General features: G+C 39.3%; 1 protein-coding gene across 1 annotated transcript in view; it reads right to left on the bottom strand.

Moving 5' to 3' along the window:
- The window catches only part of NBAS (NBAS subunit of NRZ tethering complex), a 676,063-nt gene that overhangs the window by 120,942 nt on the left and 530,575 nt on the right, over positions 1-24,546 (bottom strand). The window contains exon 48 of the mRNA XM_063442147.1: positions 24,088-24,283. Within this exon, the coding sequence (XP_063298217.1) occupies positions 24,088-24,283 (196 nt within the window). The remainder of the gene's footprint in view (positions 1-24,087; positions 24,284-24,546) is intronic.

The raw sequence follows: 24,546 nt of genomic DNA, 5'->3' as shown, positions 1-24,546 counted from the left end.
TACTGGGACACAGACACCCAGACCACTTAAATGAGCTGAAGTGGTCTGGGTGTCTATAGTGTCCCTTTAAAAAAGGTTTCTAGGGTGGGTGGAGGATGATAAATAAGGAACAAGTAAGCTAGGGGAAAGTTTCTCTGAGTATAATTAGTGAACAGTAGGGATATTTCAGGAACATGATTCAAGTTGGAGAAATTGACAGGAGACATGTTATTGGGTTGGTGTATAAATATAACATAAACCAGAGATAAAAATGACTATGTTGGAGGATATTATATTTGTGGTGTAGGCAAAAACCAAATAAACCAAACCTGTAATGTTTATTTCCTTTCCATATGCTCATGTATCTTAATGATTATACTCCCTCCTTGCCACTTGCTGTTGTTTATATTATATTTTCTTCCTTGGCCATGTCAACATCAGGAGAAGCAGGGAGATACACATCACTGGAGTCAGATGAGGCAGCATGTTGGTAGGTGCTAAAAGGATTCATCATCATTGCTGCCCAGCATATAGTGATCTTGTGCACATTATTTAGTAGATTGTGCCCACAAATTTACTAGATCATGACCACAAATGAAAGCATGCACATACGTTAACTCGTGGGCATGATCTACTAAAACGTGCATGTAAATGAATTAAAACATATTTACCCAGTCACCTCCTGGACTCCGAACCAATTCCTCTTATGTGAAGTCATAATTATTGATGAATTATGCAAATCAGATGCTTTTTATAAAGAAGCACTAAAACCAATGCGTCTCACTTTCATGTTTATGAAAATACAAGTAAAAACTGTTATAATGAGAATGAGCTTTGAGAATTGTTAACAAGGGAAAAATGGATAAATATAGGGTGGTTTAAAGGGACACTACAGTCACCAGAACAACTACAGCTTATTGAATTTGTTCTGGTGAGTAGAATCATTCATTTCAGGCTTTTTGCTTTTCAGATAAAATGCAGTGTTTAAATTACAACCTAGTGATAACTCCACTGGCTACTAGAGATGCTTATTTGGATAGTGCTCCAGAGTGAGCAGCACTGACATTCAGTGTCTTCACCCTCTGCATGGAGACACTGAACTTTCATCATAGAGATGCATTGATTCAATTCATCTCTATGGGGAGATGCTGATTGGCCAGGGCGGTGTTTGACTTGTGCTGACGCTGCCCCTGATCTGCCTCCTTGACAGTCTCAGCCAATCATATGGGAAGCATTCTGATTGGCTCAGACCACCACTTCTGATGATGTCAGCAGACAGAGGTGGTCCACAAGCAAACAGGGACAAAGCCACGAGCTGCAGACGTGAATACAAATAAGATTTTACTATATTTAGGGAGGCAAGAGGGCACCAGAGGGGGCTAGATGGTGGTTTTAACACTAGAGGGCCAGGGATACAGGTTTGTGTTCCTGACCCTATAGTGCTCCTATCAATAATGGTTTACAGTTTAATATTCTATCTTCATGTGTTCATTTAGACTGTAAAATGTTTTAGGTTTCATTTGTGCTAATATAAATAGAGTAGGTAATGAAATAGCTGTTGAGTACAAGAGTAAGTGCTTTGGTATGAGTATATTAGAGCATGGATACAGTATTAGAATAAGGACCTCCAACACCAACTTACTTGATCACATTCCTTCACATTCCTGTTGCTATAGTTAGTTAGTTATTCCTTACAATGGAAAAATTATTAGAACTGCTAATGTTAATGACAGGCTCACTCTAGTACAGGCTCCAAGGTAATATCCCCAATGCAAGGTGTATAATAGGTTTCTATGTGATATCCTCACTATGTGGGTTACAATAGGTTTCAATGTGATATTCTTACTACGTAGGGTACAATAGGTATCTATGTGATATCCTCACTATATAGGGTACAATAGGTTTCTTTGTGATATCCTCACTATGTGGGGTACAATAGGTTTCTATGTGATATTCTTACTACGTAGGGTACAATAGGTTTCTATGTGATATTCTTACTACGTAGGGTACAATAGGTTTCTATGTGATATTCTTACTACGTAGGGTACAATAGGTTTCTATGTGATATTCTTACTACGTAGGGTACAATAGGTTTCTATGTGATATTCTTACTACGTAGGGTACAATAGGTTTCTATGTGATATTCTTACTACGTAGGGTACAATAGGTTTCTATGTGATATCCTCACTACGTGGGGTACAATAGGTTTCTATGTGATATCCTCACTACGTGGGGTACAATAGGTTTCTATGTGATATCCTCACTATGTGGGGTACAATAGGTTTCTATGTGATATCCTCACTACGTGGGGTACAATAGGTTTCTATGTGATATCCTCACTATGTGGGGTACAATAGGTTTCTATGTGATATCCTCACTACGTGGGGTACAATAGGTTTTTATGTGATATCCTCACTATGTGGGGTACAATAGGTTTCTATATGATATCCTCACTATGTGGGGTACAATAGGTTTTGTAACGGATCGCCTGGCACCCCGACTGGGTACCTCCGTTGAAAGATGCTCCTAGCGCTTCCAGAGGACTCCAAGCACTCCACCAGACACCATAAGCACCGCAGGCTGCAGCTATCTCCCTTCAGAACGAAGCAGGAACAAGCTCTTACAAGAGCTCAGTGATTATAGCAAGGGAATATGCCTAGCATAGCAATCCCTTGTAGCAGATTCCCCCAATAAGAGACAGGACTCAAGTTGAGGGTAAAAATAGAACTCTCTGGCTGCTAGCTTGCAGCCCTTTTTATTCACAATCCACAAAACCTAGTACTGCTCACAGGGTTTTGCAGAACAACCAATAAACACATTACAACACATACAATGCAAGTACAGCAGCCAATCAGACACAATGGGACAATAGAAACACACCCAGCATATTCCTCCCCTCTGCTTAGGAGATAATTGAGTCAATTACTGTATCTACTCAATTATCTCCAAGCTGAAAAGTTACACTTTTTATACATTTTTATAACTTTGTGAGTTAACATTGTACATACATAAAACTTATATTATTTTAACCAGTATAACTTGGGGACAAACATATCCAAAATTCACTTGAATAGGTTCAGGGGTTTAACGGTTAGGTCGAAGTCCTTTGTTTTCACTTGCAAGCATGGCTTTTCCTTGTCCCTGGGACAACACCCTGCTGGAGAACAATGGATCCGGGGGAGGGGAAGAGGAAGTGTCCAAAAAGTTTCAGTATGTCCATACACTGTTTTTAAAAGGCCAGCACAGTACAATAAAAGTCCATTCACTGTGCTTAAAGGGCCAGTAGCCGCACGATAAAACACAGTATGCCCAAATACCGTGCATAAAGGGCCAAATCGCCCAGGGACCGTAGTCACACGGTAAGAGGCGGGCAAGCAGCCCCCTCCAAAACACAGTGGCGAAGTGGCTTTCGCTACATATCTTCCCATTCGGGGGTAGACTAACCAGGTACCTGACCTTCTGCCGGTCAGTACCTAGATTAGTCGGGCAGCCCACCCATAAAACAAAATTAGCAGAGTAGCCCACCCACAAAACAAATTTAGCAGTGTAGCCCCCCCACAATAAAGAATTCACAGAATGGCCCACCCACGGTACATAGTTCACAGAGGGTCTAACCCACAAAACAAATTTAGCAGTGTAGCCCCCCCACAATAAAGAATTCACAGAATAGCCCCCCAACAATAAGTCATACTGGCCTGTAGGTCCCAAGTTGTGGGGTGAAACTGTGGCACCCTCGGCCTTGCTGGGCAAATGGCTGTGAGTACTTGGGGGCCAGATGCCCGATGTGCTCTGCTCCGGGGTCAGAGCTGGGGTAGTCTCAGGGTAAGGAAAAAAGGAAGGACAGAGGCCAGCGGCGCTCTGCCCAGTTGCCAGCTCTTCCGCTGAGGCAGCCTGTAGAAAGTCAGGCTCAGGGGAAGGAAACAAGGGAGGACAGAGGCCAGCGGCGCTCTGCCCAGTTGCCAGCTCTTCTGCTGGGGGGTCAGGGAACAAAGGAGTTGACTGGGGAGGAGAAATATCACTTACCTCCCCCTGGTACTCCGGCTGCTGCTGGGGGGGGAGGTCGATGCTCTCCACTTTCTGTAACTCCAGCTCTAGTTGGGGATCTGGGCCGGTTGCCCAGCATCCCTGTAGGGCCGGTGGAGAGATCTCGGTCCCATCTCCACCTGCCTGCAGGGGGTCCTCCCAGGACCAGTCTATGAGGTCCTCTACCTCGGGTACCTCTGGTTGCTGTTGGGGAGGGAGACCGGTTGTCTCTTCCTCCAATAACACATTCTGCCGCTGGGGAGTGAGACCGACTGTCTCCCCTCCCTGTAAAACATACTGCCGCTGGGGATCTGGGCCGGGTGCCCAGCATCCCTGTAGGGCCGGTAGAGAGACCTCGGTCCCATCTCCACCGGCCACCTCGGTTTCTTCCTCGTCCCACTCTACCTGTGGCTGGAGTTTCTCCCAACGTGCCCACTGGCCTTCCCTCAACGCCCTGTGTTGTAGGTTCCGGGTCACCATGTCCCACACAAACCGCACGTATTTCTCCTCTGGATTGGGTCCGTAAAACTTCAGGCGCAACCCTACCATCGTGCCAAACTCTAGTACGGAGTAGCTATACGCCATGCTTGCTGTAGCCACTGCTGGTTCCATTATGTTGCTGAAGATAGGGACGCTGCACAACTCCACAAGTTACCGGTGTCTCTGAGCTGCTTCTCCTCGCACTAGGACGCCATCCCACCGCTTGCCACCAATGTAACGGATCGCCTGGCACCCCGACTGGGTACCTCCGTTGAAAGATGCTCCTAGCGCTTCCAGAGGACTCCAAGCACTCCACCAGACACCATAAGCACCGCAGGCTGCAGCTATCTCCCTTCAGAACGAAGCAGGAACAAGCTCTTACAAGAGCTCAGTGATTATAGCAAGGGAATATGCCTAGCATAGCAATCCCTTGTAGCAGATTCCCCCAATAAGAGACAGGACTCAAGTTGAGGGTAAAAATAGAACTCTCTGGCTGCTAGCTTGCAGCCCTTTTTATTCACAATCCACAAAACCTAGTACTGCTCACAGGGTTTTGCAGAACAACCAATAAACACATTACAACACATACAATGCAAGTACAGCAGCCAATCAGACACAATGGGACAATAGAAACACACCCAGCATATTCCTCCCCTCTGCTTAGGAGATAATTGAGTCAATTACTGTATCTACTCAATTATCTCCAAGCTGAAAAGTTACACTTTTTATACATTTTTATAACTTTGTGAGTTAACATCGTACATACATAAAACTTATATTATTTTAACCAGTATAACTTGGGGACAAACATATCCAAAATTCACTTGAATAGGTTCAGGGGTTTAACGGTTAGGTCGAAGTCCTTTGTTTTCACTTGCAAGCATGGCTTTTCCTTGTCCCTGGGACAACACCCTGCTGGAGAACAATGGATCCGGGGGAGGGGAAGAGGAAGTGTCCAAAAAGTTTCAGTATGTCCATACACTGTTTTTAAAAGGCCAGCACAGTACAATAAAAGTCCATTCACTGTGCTTAAAGGGCCAGTAGCCGCACGATAAAACACAGTATGCCCAAATACCGTGCATAAAGGGCCAAATCGCCCAGGGACCGTAGTCACACGGTAAGAGGCGGGCAAGCAGCCCCCTCCAAAACACAGTGGCGAAGTGGCTTTCGCTACAGGTTTCTATGTGATATCCTCACTACGTGGGGTACAATAGGTTTCTATGTGATATCCTCACTACGTGGGGTACAATAGGTTTCTATGTGATATCCTCACTATGTGGGGTACAATAGGTTTTTTATGTGATATCCTCACTACGTGGGGTACAATAGGTTTCTATGTGATATCCTCACTATGTGGGGTACAATAGGTTTCTATGTGATATCCTCACTACGTGGGGTACAATAGGTTTTTATGTGATATCCTCACTATGTGGGGTACAATAGGTTTCTATATGATATTCTCACAACGTGGGGTACAGTGTATATTATGTACTGCCGTTATGTATAACAGAACATAGCTTCATAGTTGCATGTAGTAATAATATATTTATATATATAGAGTACATTTGCTCAGAGAAAAATGTATGTGTGTAATTATTGGTTACTTCTGTATCTATAGTTAAATTGGACTTACTGAAGAAAACCTGTCAGGGTTCAACTAAAAGCCTGGTATTTACTTGTATTTCTTCACTGTAGCAAGGCAGCAATTTTCCTTTAGCTGTGTAACGTCACAAACGTCTGACTGCAGGTTAGGTTTATCATGTTAACTTCAAAGGAAACAAGCAGCACACAATTGTGTAATGATATTTAGATTTAAACACAGCCTTGGGAAGGGTACAGTCATTTCACAGTTTATATATGTGCCTGTTTGCTTAGAATTCCATATTTCTGTTATTCTTGAAATAAGGCTCTACAGTGGATCATTTACTATTCTTCGTGTACAGCCTAGCCCGACAGATAGCAATTTAACTTTGTTTGCACAGAAAACATGGAACTGAGCACTCACATACCTCACAAGTGTCTCTATTTAGTAGTTTAAGTGTATAATAGAGCACCCCAGCAATACTACTCACAGTAATGTGTCTTTAAACTACAACAATGTATTCAGAAATCAATTGGTGTTAATAAGATACATTGTTCTTGTTCTAAATTATATTTTAGTTTCATTAATTGCGGTTAGTAAGTTATCTAACCTTTATCAGAACAGCCCTGTCCCTGGCCATATCTCCACTCACAGCCCTAAAATGATATTGTCCATTTACTCTTTGTCCATTTAATATGTTAGGAGGTATGCAAGAAAGCTGTTGTTGTAAAACTACAATTCCTATGGTGTTTTGTCAGCGTTAAGAGTGGGAATATAGTGGACTAGTGAGTACATGCACAACTAGTACGATAGAGACAGCACACTAAATAAAATATATATTTAAATTATACATTTTACTGGTCACAATTTGACAATCAAATTAGGAAGTCTTTGACTCTTGCTTTTGCCTGAAGGCTGTGCCATCCTCATCGATAATGCATCGATAACACTCCAAGTGCCACAACCACTACGGCCCAAATAAGTGGTTATGGTGCTAGGAGAGTCCTGGCTCCCTCTCAGGCTATTTCACTGCTGGAGTCGGAATTTTTTTCTCTAGACTGTTATACAAGAATTGTCGACGTCAGTGTCTAAATGAGTTTACTCCACCTAAATTAACAGTACAAACATATCCTCTGTGTTCGTCATGAATGATCTCATTGTTTTAAATCATAAATCATGAATCTACACGTAAATAGCTGCGAATTGCACCTAATAATCCAGTAAAGATGTAACAAAGCTGTAAGTGTGATTTGTAGCTAATATATAAAAGTCAGAAAGAGAGTAAAAAAGTACGACTTGGAAATGCTAAACCTATCAAAGATAATTAGCACTCCGAGCACCGTACCAACTACAAATGCTAAACTAAATAGAATATAAAAATAACCACTGGATGAAATAAAGCAAGCTTGTGTGCAAAGTTTATGTAACTATTTTTTTTTTTAATAATAAATGTAAAAGGTCAGTTTTATTCGCAGGCTGCTGAAATGATTAAGGAAGAAGAACATTATACACAACGCTGATCATTGACCACTACATTCCCATAATTAATGCTAATGCTTAAAAAAAAAAAAAGGGAAATTCTGTCAGATGACAAGAAAATCACAATGTATCGACATAATGGAATTTTGCTGCCATCAACTGACAGATCATGCATGCATTTTATTGTGGAGGACAGGACGTGCAATTTGTGTCAGTAAACTTTATGATACCAAAGGGGGTATGTGGGAGAAAATGATTGGTCAGACCTGTTCATATGGTAAAGGAAATACACATTAAGACAACCAATAAAAACAGGCCAAGGTGACACTATTACTTGTACTACTTGAACAATATCCCTTTCTTAGCGTCTTGTAAATTCACCCTTTTGGTCACTAAACAAACAAACGTGGTCAAATGCAATCAGCCACAGGTGCCATATTCCAGTGCTCTCAGTTACTGGCAAACAGCACACGTCTGCAGGGTAGAGAGATCTCAGCTGATGGAACACGACTTCTGCTATCTGTGACGGGTAATGAGGAGAATGTGGTAATGAGCGACAATAGGCAGAACCATCTCGGCCATAAAGGAGCTTGACAAGCCTTACTTATGCCAGCAAAGGTCATGTGGGCTTTACAGTGAATGCTGCCGTTTGTGGTTTTGCCATAAAAAAGTAGTTTGTATGCAGTGGCTATACTGATATTTTACAATCAAGTCATATTTCCAGAACTGTGCCTATTTAGGTCTTATAGTCCTTTTTTTAGGCCCAAACCCCTCCATCCCTCTTTTCTATCCTAATATTCCTCTTTTCTATTCATTATTATTGTTGTGTCTGAGTTCATAACTGCAATAATACTCACACTAATGTGTCTTCAAACTACATTACATATGTTTAGAAATCAGTCTGTATAAATAAAACACATTGTTCTTGTTCCAGATCACATTTTAGCTTCATTGATTGTTATTAGTAAGTCACCTAAAATTTCTCAGAACAGACCTGCCCTTGGCCATACCCCACTCATTCCCTAAATTGAAAGTGTCCATCTTTCTCCATTGGAAATGATAGGAGGTCTGATAACATACAGTGTGAAGTCGAGAGGTCTGGAGAAGACACACATTTAATGTTTTAATAATATTCACAGCACACACTTTCAATGCTGTACTACATTATTCTGTATTGCTGTATATCTATATCAAACAATGCAAAGTCTTGTTCAAGTCCTATGACCTTGATGCATACAAAGAAATACAGCTAATAAGCAGGATTGATGCTTAATCAGACTAAATAAAATGATCACAATCTATTATAATAAAAATAATAAGCACAGCATAAAGTATACTGCATAAAAAAAAATTATAATTAAACCCAACAAGGACAACACACACATTAAAATGCCCTGTGGGGTTGATTAACCCCTTAAGGACACTTGACATGTGTGACATGTCATGATTCCTTTTTATTCCAGAAGTTTGGTCCTTAAGGGGTTAAGCAGTTTTGAAACAGACAGAAACCTCAAACTCAAAAATTAAAATACAAAGACACACATGCATACCTCTCAACTATCCTTATTTTGTGCTCAAATGTTGAAGGAACAGAGGTTACACTACCCAGACTGGTGAGAAAAAGAAAGCTATCAATGGCTGCAACCAGATTTCTGAGAAGGCAGATTGTGAAAAACCCCTAAATGACTGCAACAGACCTGCAGCAACACTTAGTGGCAACATGCACTCAGTGAGCACAGTAACGTTTCCATGCCAGAACTCCAAGACATACACCACGTCCACTACTGACCCAAAAGCACAAAAAAAGTCTGCTCCAATATGCTCAAAAACAAAAATAGGCCACAGAAGTTTTGGGATTTTGTTTTGTAGATCGATAAAAGAAAACTGGAATTTTTCGGCTCAATCAATCAGCGGTATATCTAGAAGAAGAAGAATGAAGCATACAATCTCTACATAAGTCAAGTGTACATACGTACATACAGGGTAGCAGATCCAGTTTGGTGGAGGGAATGGTAGTGAATTAGGGATAACAACACACGAGTAGGGTTTGGGAATTGTTATAGACAACAAACTAGGCAGCAATATGCAATGTCAATCAGTAGTTGCGAAGGCCAGAAAGGTTTTGTCATGTATAAATAGGGACAAACATTCTCGGGATGAAAATATATTACCTCTATATAAACCTTGATTATGCTAAGAAATTTTGGGCACCTGTTTTAAAGAAGGATATTATGGCACTAGAAAAAGTGCAGAGGCGGGCTACAAAATTAATAAAAAGGAATGAAGCATTTTAGTTAAGAAAAAAGTTAACACAATTAAATATGTTTAGTTTAGTTTAGAAAGACATCACCTCAGAGGGAATATTTTAGCATTATACAAATAAAATGGATTGGCTTAAAAGGTATTCATAAATGACTATATATAGGACATAAGGTCACACATGTAGACTGGAAGAAAGGAGATTGAGTCTAAGGCAAAGGAAAGAACAATAAAGATGTGTAAGTCTAAGCCTGCAGAGGTGTTTATTTTTTTTTCAATCTGATCAGATGTTTAAACAGCAGTTGAATACTTGCAATAGCAAACAGCTTCTTGATCCAAATCCGACTGCCATTCTGGTGTGGAAAAGGATTCTTTCCCCTATATTTCTGCAAAACTGGAAAATACCTCAAACTGGGTTTATAATTGCCTTCTTTTTTTAATCAACATCCAAAGCAGATGTGAAAATAGTTGAACTTGACAAACGCAAGTCTCTTTTCAACCTATAGAACTATGAAACCTAACATTTCTCAGAACAGCCCTGCCCCTGATCACACCCCATAAAATTAAAGTTATTAAAGCGTCCCTCTTTGTCCATTTCAGAGATAGAAACAAGTGCAAGGCACACCAGCTTCATTTTGCTATTATGCAACTTATAAATATCCCATTTACTTGCAGGTGTACCAGAGAGATAGCCAAACATACTTATTACACTTTATTATTTGCCAGAGAGTAATTCCAATTCTAATGACAGAACGTTGTGTGTGGGTGTTTTTTTTGTTTGTTTTTTTTAAGGACTGCATTCAACCTGTTAACCCTGATAATGTGTTCACGGCACACCAGGAGGTGACTGGAGTACCACTGGTTCTCAACGGCACACTGCTTAAAAAAACAAAACACTGACCTATATTTTGTGCAAGGCAGAAAACATGGCGCACAGTGATAACTTCACAGAATTGGCAAGAATACGTTCTAAATATTTAAACTACTGAGCATCTATACATTTCATCAGCTTGGCAAGAACACTATCAATTTTTTTAAAAAATAAGAAAAATAAGAAACCATGGTTAATACACATATTGTTACGTAACAAATTTGATCTATGCATTCATTTATCTTGATATACTGATAATGATCTTTATTTTTTACTCAAGTGTTCTTTTATTTTTATTCCTTTTGTGTGAGACATTTCAAAGAGCTACCTAAAACAACGGTTGTTTAGCAGTGTTTCAAAAAATGTGGTATCAAGGGTGCGTTTCTTCTCCGATATATGTGCTCTCCTGTAATTTGGGTCTCTGCAAAATGTTCATGAAAGTGTTTATCTTTGAAGACAAGTGGAGATGCCTAAGATCCCACTGAGATAAAAGATCCCACTGCCACAGCCTTGCATGAAGCCTGGCATTTAGAATTGCTTAGCTAATAGCTGCTACCTGACCTATCACTACAAGATGTATTGTTCCTATTTTTCTTTACCAAGGAACAATATCTTACGGCTGTGGTTGCATGATTATATTATCTACAGCCGAGTTCAACATAGTTTAAAAATATAAACTGCAGAAAATACTAATATACCTCATTACCATGTATAGTACTACAAAGAGCAGTTGGTGGGATAATCTAGGTACATGATCAGATCTTGCATGCTGAGAATTGTATGAATGAAACAATATTTGTAATAAGACTTAACTTTTAATAAGTAATAAGAATAAAAAGTCCAAAATAGGACTACTAAACAACTACTTGTAGATGTGTTACCCTGTTTAACCATTATTACAGGCTAACAACTCAAGTATATCAGTCACCAGATGTTTTTCTTAAGTAGTTTTGGTACCATGCTATACTGCAGGGAAGTCTATACCAATAAAGGAATTCTTATCTACTAAACAACTACTTGCGCTGTTACAGTCCCTAATGAATGCGGCGGCGAGGCTCATCTTCCTGTCCGCCCGCACCTCCCATGCCTCACCCTTCTGTCAGTCCCTACATTGGCTTCCTATAAAATATAGAGCTCTATTTAATATTCTCGTTCTTGCTTTCAAATCCCTACATAATGCTGCTCCCACCTATCTATCCTCCCTTATACACAAGTATGTCCCGTCTAGGCCCTTACGATCTGCTGAAGACTTACGTCTATCTCCTGTCCGTACTCCCACCTCTGATGCTCGCCTTCAAGATTTCTCGAGGGCTGCACCGTTCCTGTGGAACTCTCTTCTCTCCTCCGTTAGATGCTCACCCAGTCTCCACTCCTTAAAAAAATCGTTAAAAACCCACTTCTTCATAAAAGCATATCAATTAAACTGTTAATAGCTCCCAACTGATTCCTCTTCTGCAACTGTCACAAGTCTAATACTATCCTAACCTTTTGTGTCATTTTACCCCACTCCCTCTAGCATGTAAGCTCATTGAGCAGGGCCCTCAACCCCTCTGTTACTGTGCGTCCAACCTGTCTGGTTACAACTACATGTCTGTTCATCCACCGATTGTAAAGCACTGCGGAATTTGACAGCGCTCTATAAATATCATAAAAATAACAATAATAATAATAATAATAATAATAATAGATGTGTTACCCTGTTTAACCATTATTACAGGCTAACAACTCAAGTATTTCTTCTTATAGATATTGGTGGAACAGGCTTAGCGGTTTTTAACGATTGATGTTTTGTATTTTTGTATATTTTTTTGTTAGTTTTGGTCCTTTTTTGTTATTAATATTGTGTACATAGTACTAGGTGTTGAGTGTTTGTAGTATACTCTTGACACAGTCCTATTTTGGACTTTTTATTCTTATTACTTATTAAAAGTTAAGTCTTATTACAGATATTGTTTCATCCATACAGTATTCCATCTTATTTATTAGTTGCTGCATCCTCCTCTTTGGCTTTTTGTTTATCTTCATAAACATGAAATACTTTTATTCCTAAGTCAAATATTCTTTAAGGCTTGAAAAATAATCATTATTTCTCAGGTCGTGAGTAAACCGTAGCAGAAATGAATAAGAGCCGATAAAATAAATTCTACTAATATTTACTTTTCTTGGGCAAGGAAGGCATAATTGAAGTTTGGAAGGAAAAGCCTGCTTAACCTGTTGTATGCTAGGGGGTAATAATAGATTGGTGTGCCCGTACAGAAGCCGATCAAATCATTTATAATATACATTCTCCTAGGCGAAGAAGACATGACTAATTACTAATTTATTTTTTACACAGTACAATTTGCTTAACCCGTTGAGTGTTCAGAGTATACACACAAAGGATCGGTTTCTGTGAGGCTGTTTAGGGAAAAAATTGAGAAAAGATAAAACCACTTTTCATAACATCAGTTTCCCTGCATAAATAACACATGGCGAAATCTTTAATACACAATGGAAAAATGTTTTAACCCTTTGAGCATTGGCATTGGAATAAATGATTTAAGGTAAGAGTGAATACAATTGGTCAGAATTATTATATGTACGTTTTTAAGTAAAGAAGGCACTCAGAACGTTTATCACGCAGGGCAACCTGTTCTGGCCTTTAGGAGCCTGGGGTCACACAGGGAACTAGTTAATGTGACCATGGAGTATGAAATGATTGATGATTTGAAGTCCTTGGGAAGTGGTATTTGGAAAAGGTTCTTTATTGCTCTGAAAGTGAAGGCAACATATCAGCTATTTAAATATGGAGAGGTTAAGATTATATTACAGAAGAATATGGCATTTTGAAAAACAGAAGAGCTGCGTCCGTTAAGGTCTAATTTGCTCGGTTGCCATGGTGAATAATTACTGCTTTGGATGACAAATTAATGATAAATTATCACAGCATGGTAAATAAATTACCCTATATATATATCATAGCAACAGTAAAATACGGCTTTATAGCTTGCTGCCCACCACATTTCTAATTTTGTACATAATGCAAGTGGCTTAATAACTTAACATTTGATTCTCAAAGTAGATATAAATTTATAGCATACCCCCAACACAAATAAAGCAAAAACAAACAACCTAATAATAAAGAACTGGCCAAATGTATAGTATCTTTGTACATTCTTGAGATGTCTACGAGGGATAAACTAGATAGTTTTGGCTTGTAATGTATCATGTATTGGCACACAAAAGGTTATTGAAACATTTATATATGCACTTAAAGGGACACTATAGTCACCAAAACAACTTTAGCTTAATGAAGCAGTTATAGTGTACATCATGCATCTGAAGTATCACTGCTCTATTCTCTGCCATTTAGGAGTTAGATACATTTTGTTTCTGTTTATCTAACCCTAGTCACACCTCCCCTGGCTGTGACTGACACAACCTGCATGCCAAAAATGGTTTCCCGTTAACTTACTTTAAACATTTTATATCTCCAGCTCTGTAAATTGAACCTAAATTATATACAGGGGCTCCTGCACGGTCTAGCAAGCTATTAACAGAGCAGAAGATAAGAAATTCTAAATTAAACAGAATGTGTAATAAAGGGAGTGTAAACATTACTCTTTACAGGAAGTGTTTACGAAGGTTGTGCAAGTCACATGCAGGACGGTGTGACTAGGGCTGCATAAACAAACTATGCAACTATGCAGCTTCTAAATGACAGAGCATTGAGCTGTAAGACTGCAGGGACATGATCTATACACCAAAACGGCTTAATTTAGCAAGTGTTGTTTCGGTGAATCTAGTGTTCCTTTAAGGATAAGTGAGTTTAATTAAGATACATTTTTACTGTGTAAAGCAACAAAATCAGCAAATAAAAAGGCCAGTTTCAGGGGAGCCTATTTTGCTACATGCAGACAGTTTCTTTTAATTTCCAAAAAGAAATTGATTTTTATTGCATTGATTTACTTCTAGCCATATCTATATCCCCCATGTTGCTGATTAAGTAAGAAATAGCACCACCAGTGGACCCTCTGTAGAACAGCCACTGCTCTTGTTTTTCGCAAAACCCATTAGCGAACTAAATATTAGTTATGGTGTTAGCTTTTTCTTCTTTCTTTTTTTTAGTTATGGTGTTATGTTTTTTTACTCTTTAAAAACAAAGTTCTATGTTTTTTTATAATTATTTTTATTTACAATGTTTGACTGTCTTATCATACCAAAAGCATTTTAGAAAAGAAAAATAAGAAACTATAAAGCCGCTTTTCACTATATCTATTCATTAATAACACATGTAGAAATCCTTTTTTTTTTATTCTTTATTTTTGATGTGCAGGCGGTTACAGGGTATAGACGTATGCCACAACAGCGTGTTTCAAGGTTTACAATAGTTAGGCGGTGGCATGAAAATTCGCACATTTTTGTATTTTTTTTTATCAAGCTTGTGTAAACACGATACTATGCACATTTTTATTATGTCAGAAATGACAGTCGATTAGGAGTCGTCGTATAAACGTGTTGCTTTCAGGTAGAGTGGGTCAGTGGCTTAAGTCAGTCACCCCAGGCCATCAGTAGCAGGAGCCCCTTCGCGTGTATAAGATCGAGCGGTCTGGTAGTTTGCTGTGACATGTGTCTGTACAGTGCCTCATGTAGTTGTGTAATGTGAGCTGCTGTACCCTCCGATCTGTGTGTGTTTGCGCGGACATGTCTGTTGCTTGAGTGTATGGTAGTGGTTGTCGGTGGTGTGAGGAGCTTTAAAGAAAGTGGTAGGGAAAGTCCCAGTGAAAATAATAGCAATGAAAATAACAATAATAACAGCCCTCAAACGTTCAGTGATACAGGCACAATGAGGAACACACGAACACTGTAGTTGATAAGGTATATCAAGCTTCTCTGAGTGTCTCTGAACCGGCCCAAGACAGTTGGTGTCAGTATATATGGCCTCGCGGCCTTGGCTAGACCTGAGAGAGTCCTGAGTAGTGGGCCGGTGTGCTGCCTCATCCTGAATATATTCCGTGAGATTGGGTCATTGATGATATGTAGTTCTCGTAAGTCTATTTGACGTTGTTGTAAATCCGTGCAGGTGCTGTGCGTCTGCTCGTCTTCTCCTTGTGCTGCGGCTCGTTCCGTGCCTTCCGTAGGGATTTCACAGTCCTGTTGCATGTCCGTATTCTCGGGGGGGTTATTTCTGAGGTACCGTCGGGTAGGAGGTGTGTGTTGGTGGGGGAAGCGGTGTTGTGCCTCGGGCTCCGGCCTCTCAGCTCTTTCGTTAGGTAAGTAGCCTGGTGCATGGCACCGGTATTGGTGTTTGAGGTGCTGCCGTTTGTTTTGCATCTCCCCTCCTCTTCTCCCACTGGTCTCTGATGGTAGCTGTCCATTTGGGGCCCTGCAGTGCTTATTCGCTACCCGTTCTCTCGTGTGTCTGGGCAGCTCAGTGGTCTGTTTCGGGCTCTGTGGGTCAGCTCTTCCGCTCATGGCTTCCGCCATCTTGGATCTGGGTTCTGGGCCTACGCCGCGGCCTGGTCTGATATGGCCCCCGGGTGTGGCTGTGGGCTGAGGACCGGGATCACCCCCCCGGCCCAAAGGGGGGGGGGGGCGGGGCCGGGTCGAAAACAGATGCAGCGCGGCCGACGGGCTCTGTTGGCGGGATAGCAGATCGGCGGCTGTCCTCTCCACTCACCGCCAGGAAGGGACCGCTGGTCATAGCAGAGCTCTCCCCTCCGGGGGACTAAAACTTTAGGAGCAAGCCTCTCCCCGGTTCCGGTGGCCCTTTCCCATCGAAGGTCGAAGTTACGGGTGATGTGAGCAAGCAAAGTCGTGTTTTTACAGGCTTAAGAAATTATTTTTGCGGGAGCTGAAATTCCCTGCGACCGCTCAGCTCGGCGGCCCCGCCCCGCCCCATGTAGAAATCTTTAATACACAATGTAACATGCTTTAACCGTTTGAGGTCTTAACCCCCACGGTGCTTTATATATAGTTACCATATGTAGTAACATGATCTGTCCCATAGAAGAAGTCTATGAGCCCATGGCATGGAGGGATGATGACTTGACGCATTCACAGAAGTAAATTGAAAGTGTGTATCAGGTACGGGCAATGACTCCCACACACAAATCTAAGCTTAAGTAATACGTTTAGAGAAAAGAGTGAATTATTGGACCTACGAATGGCTGTGCCATGCAGAAAATTCATATACCTGGTTCTTATCTCCCGTCACATTCTATGTTTCTATCATGCGTGGGATAGGCATAAGGCTATCCTAACTATAAGATAAGGCCAGGGACAAATGAAAGTATTTAGAAAATTAAGCAGACTAGATGGGCCGAATGGTTCTTATCTGCCTTCACATTCTATGTTTCTACCTATAGAAGATGTGAATAGTCTGAGACAGCAGAGATCAACGGGTAACAGAAAGGCACCAACATGGTTAGGCAACCCAAGGTCAGAGGTACAGAGAACTGTGAAGTCAGTGAATAGCCAAAAGGTTTGTAACCAGAAAAGCAATAACAACAAAAAAAAGACGTTCTTGCATAATAAAGACAATGGTTCTTAGGCTTGAGTGGGTTTAACAAAAAGAAAAAGGGCACCAGTTAGACCGACCAGGTGTTTTGGTACTGGGCTTAACCCTTAAGTAGACTATAGAAATAATTGGCAGTTCCTAAAAGAAAACAGATGGGAAATGCTACCTGGTATAGAAAGTAGAACAGAAAGTAGCCTTGTCACCGGTGGTGCTTCCCGCATGGTGACTAGGGGTTAATTAAGCCATACCTTACTTCCACAGCACATACTCGATCGGTTCACTTGTTCATTACGTTCTTGCTTTAGAGGGCTAACTTATAATTAGTCTACTAGCCTTTCACACAGTATGCCCATCGCCCAAGCCTGCTCAACACTAAGCACGTTTTCACTCCTATATCAGTGAGGTGGCAAGCGCAGTCCACGATATTTCAAACTATTTTAATGTACGAATACGCCTCCGCTGTAGTAGAGTTTCACTTGTATAAGCGGGAATATACGCACAACTCAATAGATACCTACAGCAGTAAAACGCATGCTACTACTTAAGCAACATACCAGCTGGGTAAATCACACTGAACTGCTGTCTACCTGCACACACAGTAGAGCCACAGTTGCTTAGTAAGTCCCTAAACATGCAGCCCTTAAATAATTTAACCACGTTAACTTGTTGTGACAAATAGCATTCTGTTTCTAACCTGAGCGTATTGTTCCGTACGTAGCACTAGTGAATTGTTCATGTTCATACAATTCAGTTATATGCATGCCTTTTATTTGCTCCTTACATATAAAAAGAGGCTGACAAATCTCGGAGATAATTGGATAATGTTATGTGACACCCTCACCCTGTATGATTTTTTTTCTCTCCCTCTTTATTCTGTACCCGATTACATTTATGTCTCAATAAAAGAAAGATTGACAAAAAAAAAAAAAAAAAGAAAGTAGCCTTGCGATGCTTAAATAGTACCTAGTAAAACACATGGTCAATGAAAAATTATAATTTAAAAATAGTATCACTGATCAGTCTAGTGATCACTTAAACTCCCAGATACCAATGAAATAGAAGGAGTAGAAAAATGGGCTTTACTCAAGCGTTTGACAACTAGCCCTTCCTATATTACTATTATTATTATTATATACCAGCTAGCATATATAAGCGAGTCAGCAAAAGGGAGATATGACTCCAGAATAGCGCACAGCGTCACATGTGGTGCATCACTGAGAGGACAAACGATGGTCAGGTAGCATGCTGCAGTCATCATCCTCAATTTGTACTGGAGTGAGGGATTGAAAAACTAATTCACAAAAAATGTCTAAAACATCATTCACTTATAATCATAACCAGCTGTAGAGAATCTGATCTCTCACAAAGAAACATGTTGATCATGCAATGGATATAAAACATTGTTAAACGTATGGTGTATGCATTTTAATAAACAACAAATTCAGTACAGTAACAGTGTAAGCTTTGCACGCCTTCATATATGAACTGTAGCTTTATATAAAATGTCCTTTAACTACGTTCTAGCAAGTGCTGATAAAGTGAATTTGGTATGATTTAATAGAAATGATGCTGCACTGAAATTTATGGTTTCATAATCTAGAATTCACAATGTAAAACCATTTTCATTTTATACCGAATGCAATTTTTTTGAAGAAAATGGCAGTATTTTGACCCATATTTTTTATGCACCAGTTAACTAGAAAATTACAGAACCTGGAGGGCCCAGATAAAATGTGCCAAGGGGATTAGAACAACACAGACTATTCTCCCACCCTAGAAACAGCTAGATGGCCCTTGAATGCAAAATAAGGAGTTTGGAGCCATTAAAAAAAAATGAGGACTTCTGAATTTTTAATTTTGTTAACTAATCATTAGAGAAGTAGAGATTGCAGGGACTAGAGATGTTAAAAATGCCTCTAAACACAGCACATTTCTTGATATTTCACAAGTTGGATTGCATCCTGACAGCACATTGATTTGTGAACCACTTCTAAAAACACCCGCAGTGTAATTAAATATTAAGCCCCACTTTGATTTACACACTAAGAGGATTACTTGACAAACTAAGAGTAGCTTTCACACACATACTGCTAAAATTAGCATTTCAATATCTTTAAACCTATCTTCCTAAAGTATGAGTAATACTTAGCATTGTGCCATTTGCACTCACACGAATGTTGGCGAATATAAGAATGATATATGTCAGGTTGTCAACCTGGGTGGTGATATCTCCAAAATATTCCAAATTAGCAAGTAGTAAGAAAACGGAGACTGGCAACTCTTTGGTTTTCTGGAGTGTATTTATCAGACTTGCACTGCTTGGCAAATGTAATCCTATTTAGTAAACCACAAGTGGGTCTGATATGCAATAGGTCATTGGAAATAACGTTTTCAGTAGTCCAGTTATAAGTGATTAACGATGCGGAATATTTTGCTTAGTGAACTCTACTCAGGGCTGTGCAAAACGCACTCTGGGTTAGTAAACATTAGGAAATTGTGTCATGGTCGGTTTTCTCAGACGTTTGTTCCTGAGCGGAGTATGAAGCTCTGCATTTCATATTAAATCTGGGGTAAGCTTTGAAATTGATTAATGTGCTTAATGGATCATTTACCAAACCTAAATCTTCTATTTAAAAATTAAATACGGTAACTGTGAGCTCAAGATGTTTTGCTGGGGGTTATCTGGTAGGCATACAATATGAACAGGAATATGTGGTGGGTATGATGGAGTAACATGCCAGGGGCTCTATACATCAGGCCACCAACATGCTAAAATCATCTGTTGTGCCACGTGAACTCACATACTGCGGAGCAGTGGCGAGGAGTAGCTGTGTGTCCCAAAATTCTGTTGTGTAATGACTTCTTACTACCCAATCCTTTGTGATTCATACTCCCAACTGTTACACTACTCACCATAGCTTCTACTGTCACTTCCCAGTCCTACTTCTAACACACATACTGACATTACCAAATCCTACCAGTAACTGGCTCCTACTCACAGTGTGACTTGCTCCTAACTCCTACCATCATTTACTTCACTCACTATATACCAACTCCCACTACTTCTCTATTGTCCTGCCATCACTATCAACTCATATTCTTCCTCGTCTCTGTTCTCACAATGCAATACTCTGACTCCAATAAATAGTCCCACATACTAATTTAAATATGAATTGTGTTGGAATGTTCCCCTCGCTTCGCCCATGCAGTAGTATAAATTATCATTGTCCTGAAGCCCTTTCAACCCTGGGTCCGACATGAATAGTTGACTATGTAAAAACAAAGCTTACATGAATTTCTTAATTTTAAAAACTGCAAATACATGTAATGTTTTAAAACAGAACTATGTGCTCACTATTTATCAATCTTTATTTGAAGTCTGCAAATAGTTTATTATTTAATTAAATGATAAATTCCTATGGTTTTAAATATGTTTATTTTGTCTCTCTGTGAAAAATGAATTCCTTAAATTTTAAAAGCGAGTCTCTGAACATAATTTTAGAAGATATATTGTTTCCGGAATTGAATGAGTGTGCTTGTGGCATGCAAGTCAAGATGAAATTCCGTACAGTGCAGCAGGCGCTTGCCACTACTGAACAAAAACGCTACCCTAGGGATTGAGGGTATATTACTGTAGAGATTGTGAGTCAGGTGAGCACCTGTGTCAGTACTGAAACAACAGCACAATTTCTAAAAATTCTAAAAACGACTGGGGAAAAAAAATGGAGAGAAGAATTAAAATGACAAAAGAAACTGTACTATAAATAGTTGCATATGGACATTGAGTGTATGGCAGATGGCTGTCTGTTAATTGCATGCCTATATAAAAAGAGACATCAATCTGATTTAAAATATTTCAGATACGTGGGGTTTTGACTGTCAAACTGATCTGCAAACCTTTTATGTTACATGAATCTCTTTACATAATGAAAAAATTTTTTGACAAAAAGTTGATTTTATTTACTTATGTTTCAAAGCAACAGGGCTGCTAGGAAAGCCTTTCCATATACTGTGTAATACAACTCTCAGTCACAAAGTGCATTGTGTGTGTGACAGATATAGCAGAGGAAAACAATGTTGCACAAGTTAGTGCAGAGCGTCCTGTGAAATGACTACATGAAAGGTATGCAAATTGCTAGAGTGAAACACGCTGCATTGTCCACTTTTAATTACCGGTAAATATTAATTTGTGAGGATAAAGTCCAATAGTGGGCTGGCAAACATGCAGACATATGTTGCTGGCCCTTAAGAGCTGTAAATGTGACTTACGGCGAAACCTTCCACATGAGCTTCTATGACCAGTGACAATAATTAGATATGTTATTACACATTTTTTTATTCAGAGGATTGGCAGTTTCCCATCCACTCCAAGACCAGCCTGCATACAATAAGGAGTTTGAAGTTAGATAGATTGTGTAGAACCAACGCAGACCTGATCTGGAAGCAAAGTGTTACCAGCCAGCTTTGAAAATGTGCCATATTAGAGTAGAAAGTTGACCTTACGCTGATGACCATGCTACTGGAGTCACCATGATGGTCAGAGTAAGTGTCTAATATGGTCGACAATTCCCCATCCTGGACAGCACTATGTAGTAAGTAAAGGTGATACTGGCATTCACTATTGCAGATGTGCTCACCGTTTTATCTACCATAATTCTATTAACATTAAATTTCCCTGCATCTGCAAAGGCTCCCTTCATATTCTCCCTGTTTTTTCTGTTCTAGGCATCGGTTGAGCTCCCTATCTATGTCACTATGGACAGTCCTCCCTATGACTACTTAAACTTTGTTTTGCTTTAAGGAATTATTAACATTGTAATCTGATGCCACGGAATTTTAATACCATCCCGTTGTCTTGCAAGGTTTTATTCTTTTTAACGTAACTGATCTCATTATTGGACAAGTTTATCAGCTGATTTTCGAAGCTCAGTTTTTAACAGATAATAGCGGACTTTGATGATAATGTGTACCATTATATCTGAAATAACCTACAAAAATATCAAATGTAATAAAAAAAAAATATCCCAAGTAAAATTCTCCTAGGTGTCTGGCTTGGAAAAAATTTCTTATGTGTAGGTATAATTTAAGGACTGGCATCTAAACTTTACTACCTAAGCTACAGTTATTAAAACCATACATTCGGGAAACAATTATTCAATACATTTATTGAATAATTTTATCTCTATGATATGGTTTTATAAGCTGTTAGCCTTAATAAAATATAGTATTTTTCCACACTGATCCAGTACTATGTATACTGACTGTGTCTGTGGTGGGAAAAATACCACCCAAGCTTACTATAAGTCATACCTGGGGGTGCCGTGCAGCAGCCAAGAGTACCCCAGTCCCATGTTGCTCTCACTAGGTTGAACTGGACACCTCTAGAAGTTTGTGTGAAAATACCTGGGAGTGCTGATTTTTCTTGTTCTACATACTTAGTGCAATCGAGCACCGGGTTAAAACAACCGTGAGTAGGAGTGCAAGGTCGTTTTCTTCTTTTTATATATATATATATATATATATATATATATATATATATATATATATATTGTCCACTAGGGGCTGTATACTCAGATTCTAGTGCGATTCTCACTTTTATTGTTTCCGTACCTTATTGCCTTACAAAAAACAATGGAGAGGTCGAAACGTAGCCTTTATTGTTATGACTTAATAAAGAGAACACTCATCTTCTACAGAGATCGTGCATTTTGCTATTTTATTTTCAGGCTGTCAAACTGTTATCGTAAATTGCTGTTCTGTGGAAATCATCTGTGTAGAAACTTGCATTTCACAAGAGTAACGAGACAGTGCGACAAACATAACAATATTGCTTTGATTTTTCCTTCTTACAACTGTGTTTATGTCTCAGTAAATGACTAAATTGCTTGGATAATCCTGTATAAGAGAGATGGGTATAGACATTTCTAAGAGCTTTCCTTTTTTTTTTTTTTTTCTATAAGGTGACAGAATGTAACTTCTTAGAAACGGCAATGTACATTTTATATTGTAACACCACTTTTCTTAAAATGAAAGCTCCTGTAACAAGATCACACATCGCTTTTGTTCAAATAATTTCTACTTTATCCAATTAAAGCGAAAACATTTTCTCAGAAATGTTACAACAGTGCCCAGGTTAGTCTGAGGTTAATTGGATATTTAAGGTTCCATGTTTCCTCAGTTCCACTAGCGTGACCAGATAGGATATTTGTTTTATTGATGGGAAAATATTGATAGAGAAAGCAGTAGTTGTCTTATCTAATGGGTTAGCATGTCGAATTGGATGTCAAGAGACTTTACCTGAACTCTATTACGGTTAGCAATAAAGTGAATCAAAACAACAGGGTCTGAAATAAAGCCAAATATGATATCGTGGCCGGGGATAACAGCTGAAAATGACATAATGACAAAATAAAGTTTAATGAAGAAGTCTACAGTTATGAGTTCAAGATGATTCAACTACCTACGGGAAAACTCAGATTTGTTGAGTCAAAGCCAACATGTGGGTGAACCTGTAAAAAAAGAATGTCTAACCTTAAGTAATAGGTAGCTATACTAATCTGATTAAAGGGAGAAGAGGAAGGGGTCGGCGGAGTCGCATTGCAATAAATTTGTTTAAATAGTTTATTTATAGTTTAAAATATTTTGAGTAAATTTAATCATTTTAAACCTAGTGGATTTTGGGAAAAATGTTACTAAGAAATTGTTTATTTTAGTTGAAGAATCATCTACATTTTTATAATGTCCTCCAACTGTTATATAGACATTTTCAAAACAAGTAACAATAGGTTAGTTTTTTACAAAAAGGTGCTCTCCCTCTTATCTTCACATAACATGGGTCACTGATATTTAGAAAAGGTGACTCCACTTTCCACATATGTTTCAAACAATATTTTACAGTTGTTAAGTTACACATACCTTTTGTTCTGGCCAAGAGGCTTTAAGAACAGCCTGAGTTCGGAAAAATACAAGCAACTTGCTGTCTTCATCATTGAGATTAAATGCTTGTTCCATAATTTGCAACACATCAATTCTAGGTTTCACTGGCAAAGAGTCGTCTCCACAGAATGGTCTCAGCCATTCCAAAAGGTCATCAGAAGAGACAAGTTTCTCACTGCAAAACAACAGAAATGGCATATGAGTAGGCCACGAATAAAGCTTCACTACCAACATTACCACCAACATCTGAAACCGACGTCATCTTCACACTAAAACAGTTCACCAGGATGAGGGTTCTCCTAGTATGAGAATCAATGTGTAAAAAAAATTAATTTTGAATTTGTGCACAATGCTAGCTCAAGAAAGAAGATGGATTTTGCTTTTTTTAGTGTAGTACTCCTTTTGTAGTAGTTATAATGCCTTGAATGTGTTTGCCAG

This window comes from Pelobates fuscus, chromosome 2, assembly GCF_036172605.1.
Source record: "Pelobates fuscus isolate aPelFus1 chromosome 2, aPelFus1.pri, whole genome shotgun sequence".
NCBI lineage: Eukaryota > Metazoa > Chordata > Amphibia > Anura > Pelobatidae > Pelobates > Pelobates fuscus.
The sequence above is the reverse complement of the archived record's forward strand: the minus strand, read 5'-3'. Positions and strand labels throughout refer to the sequence as shown.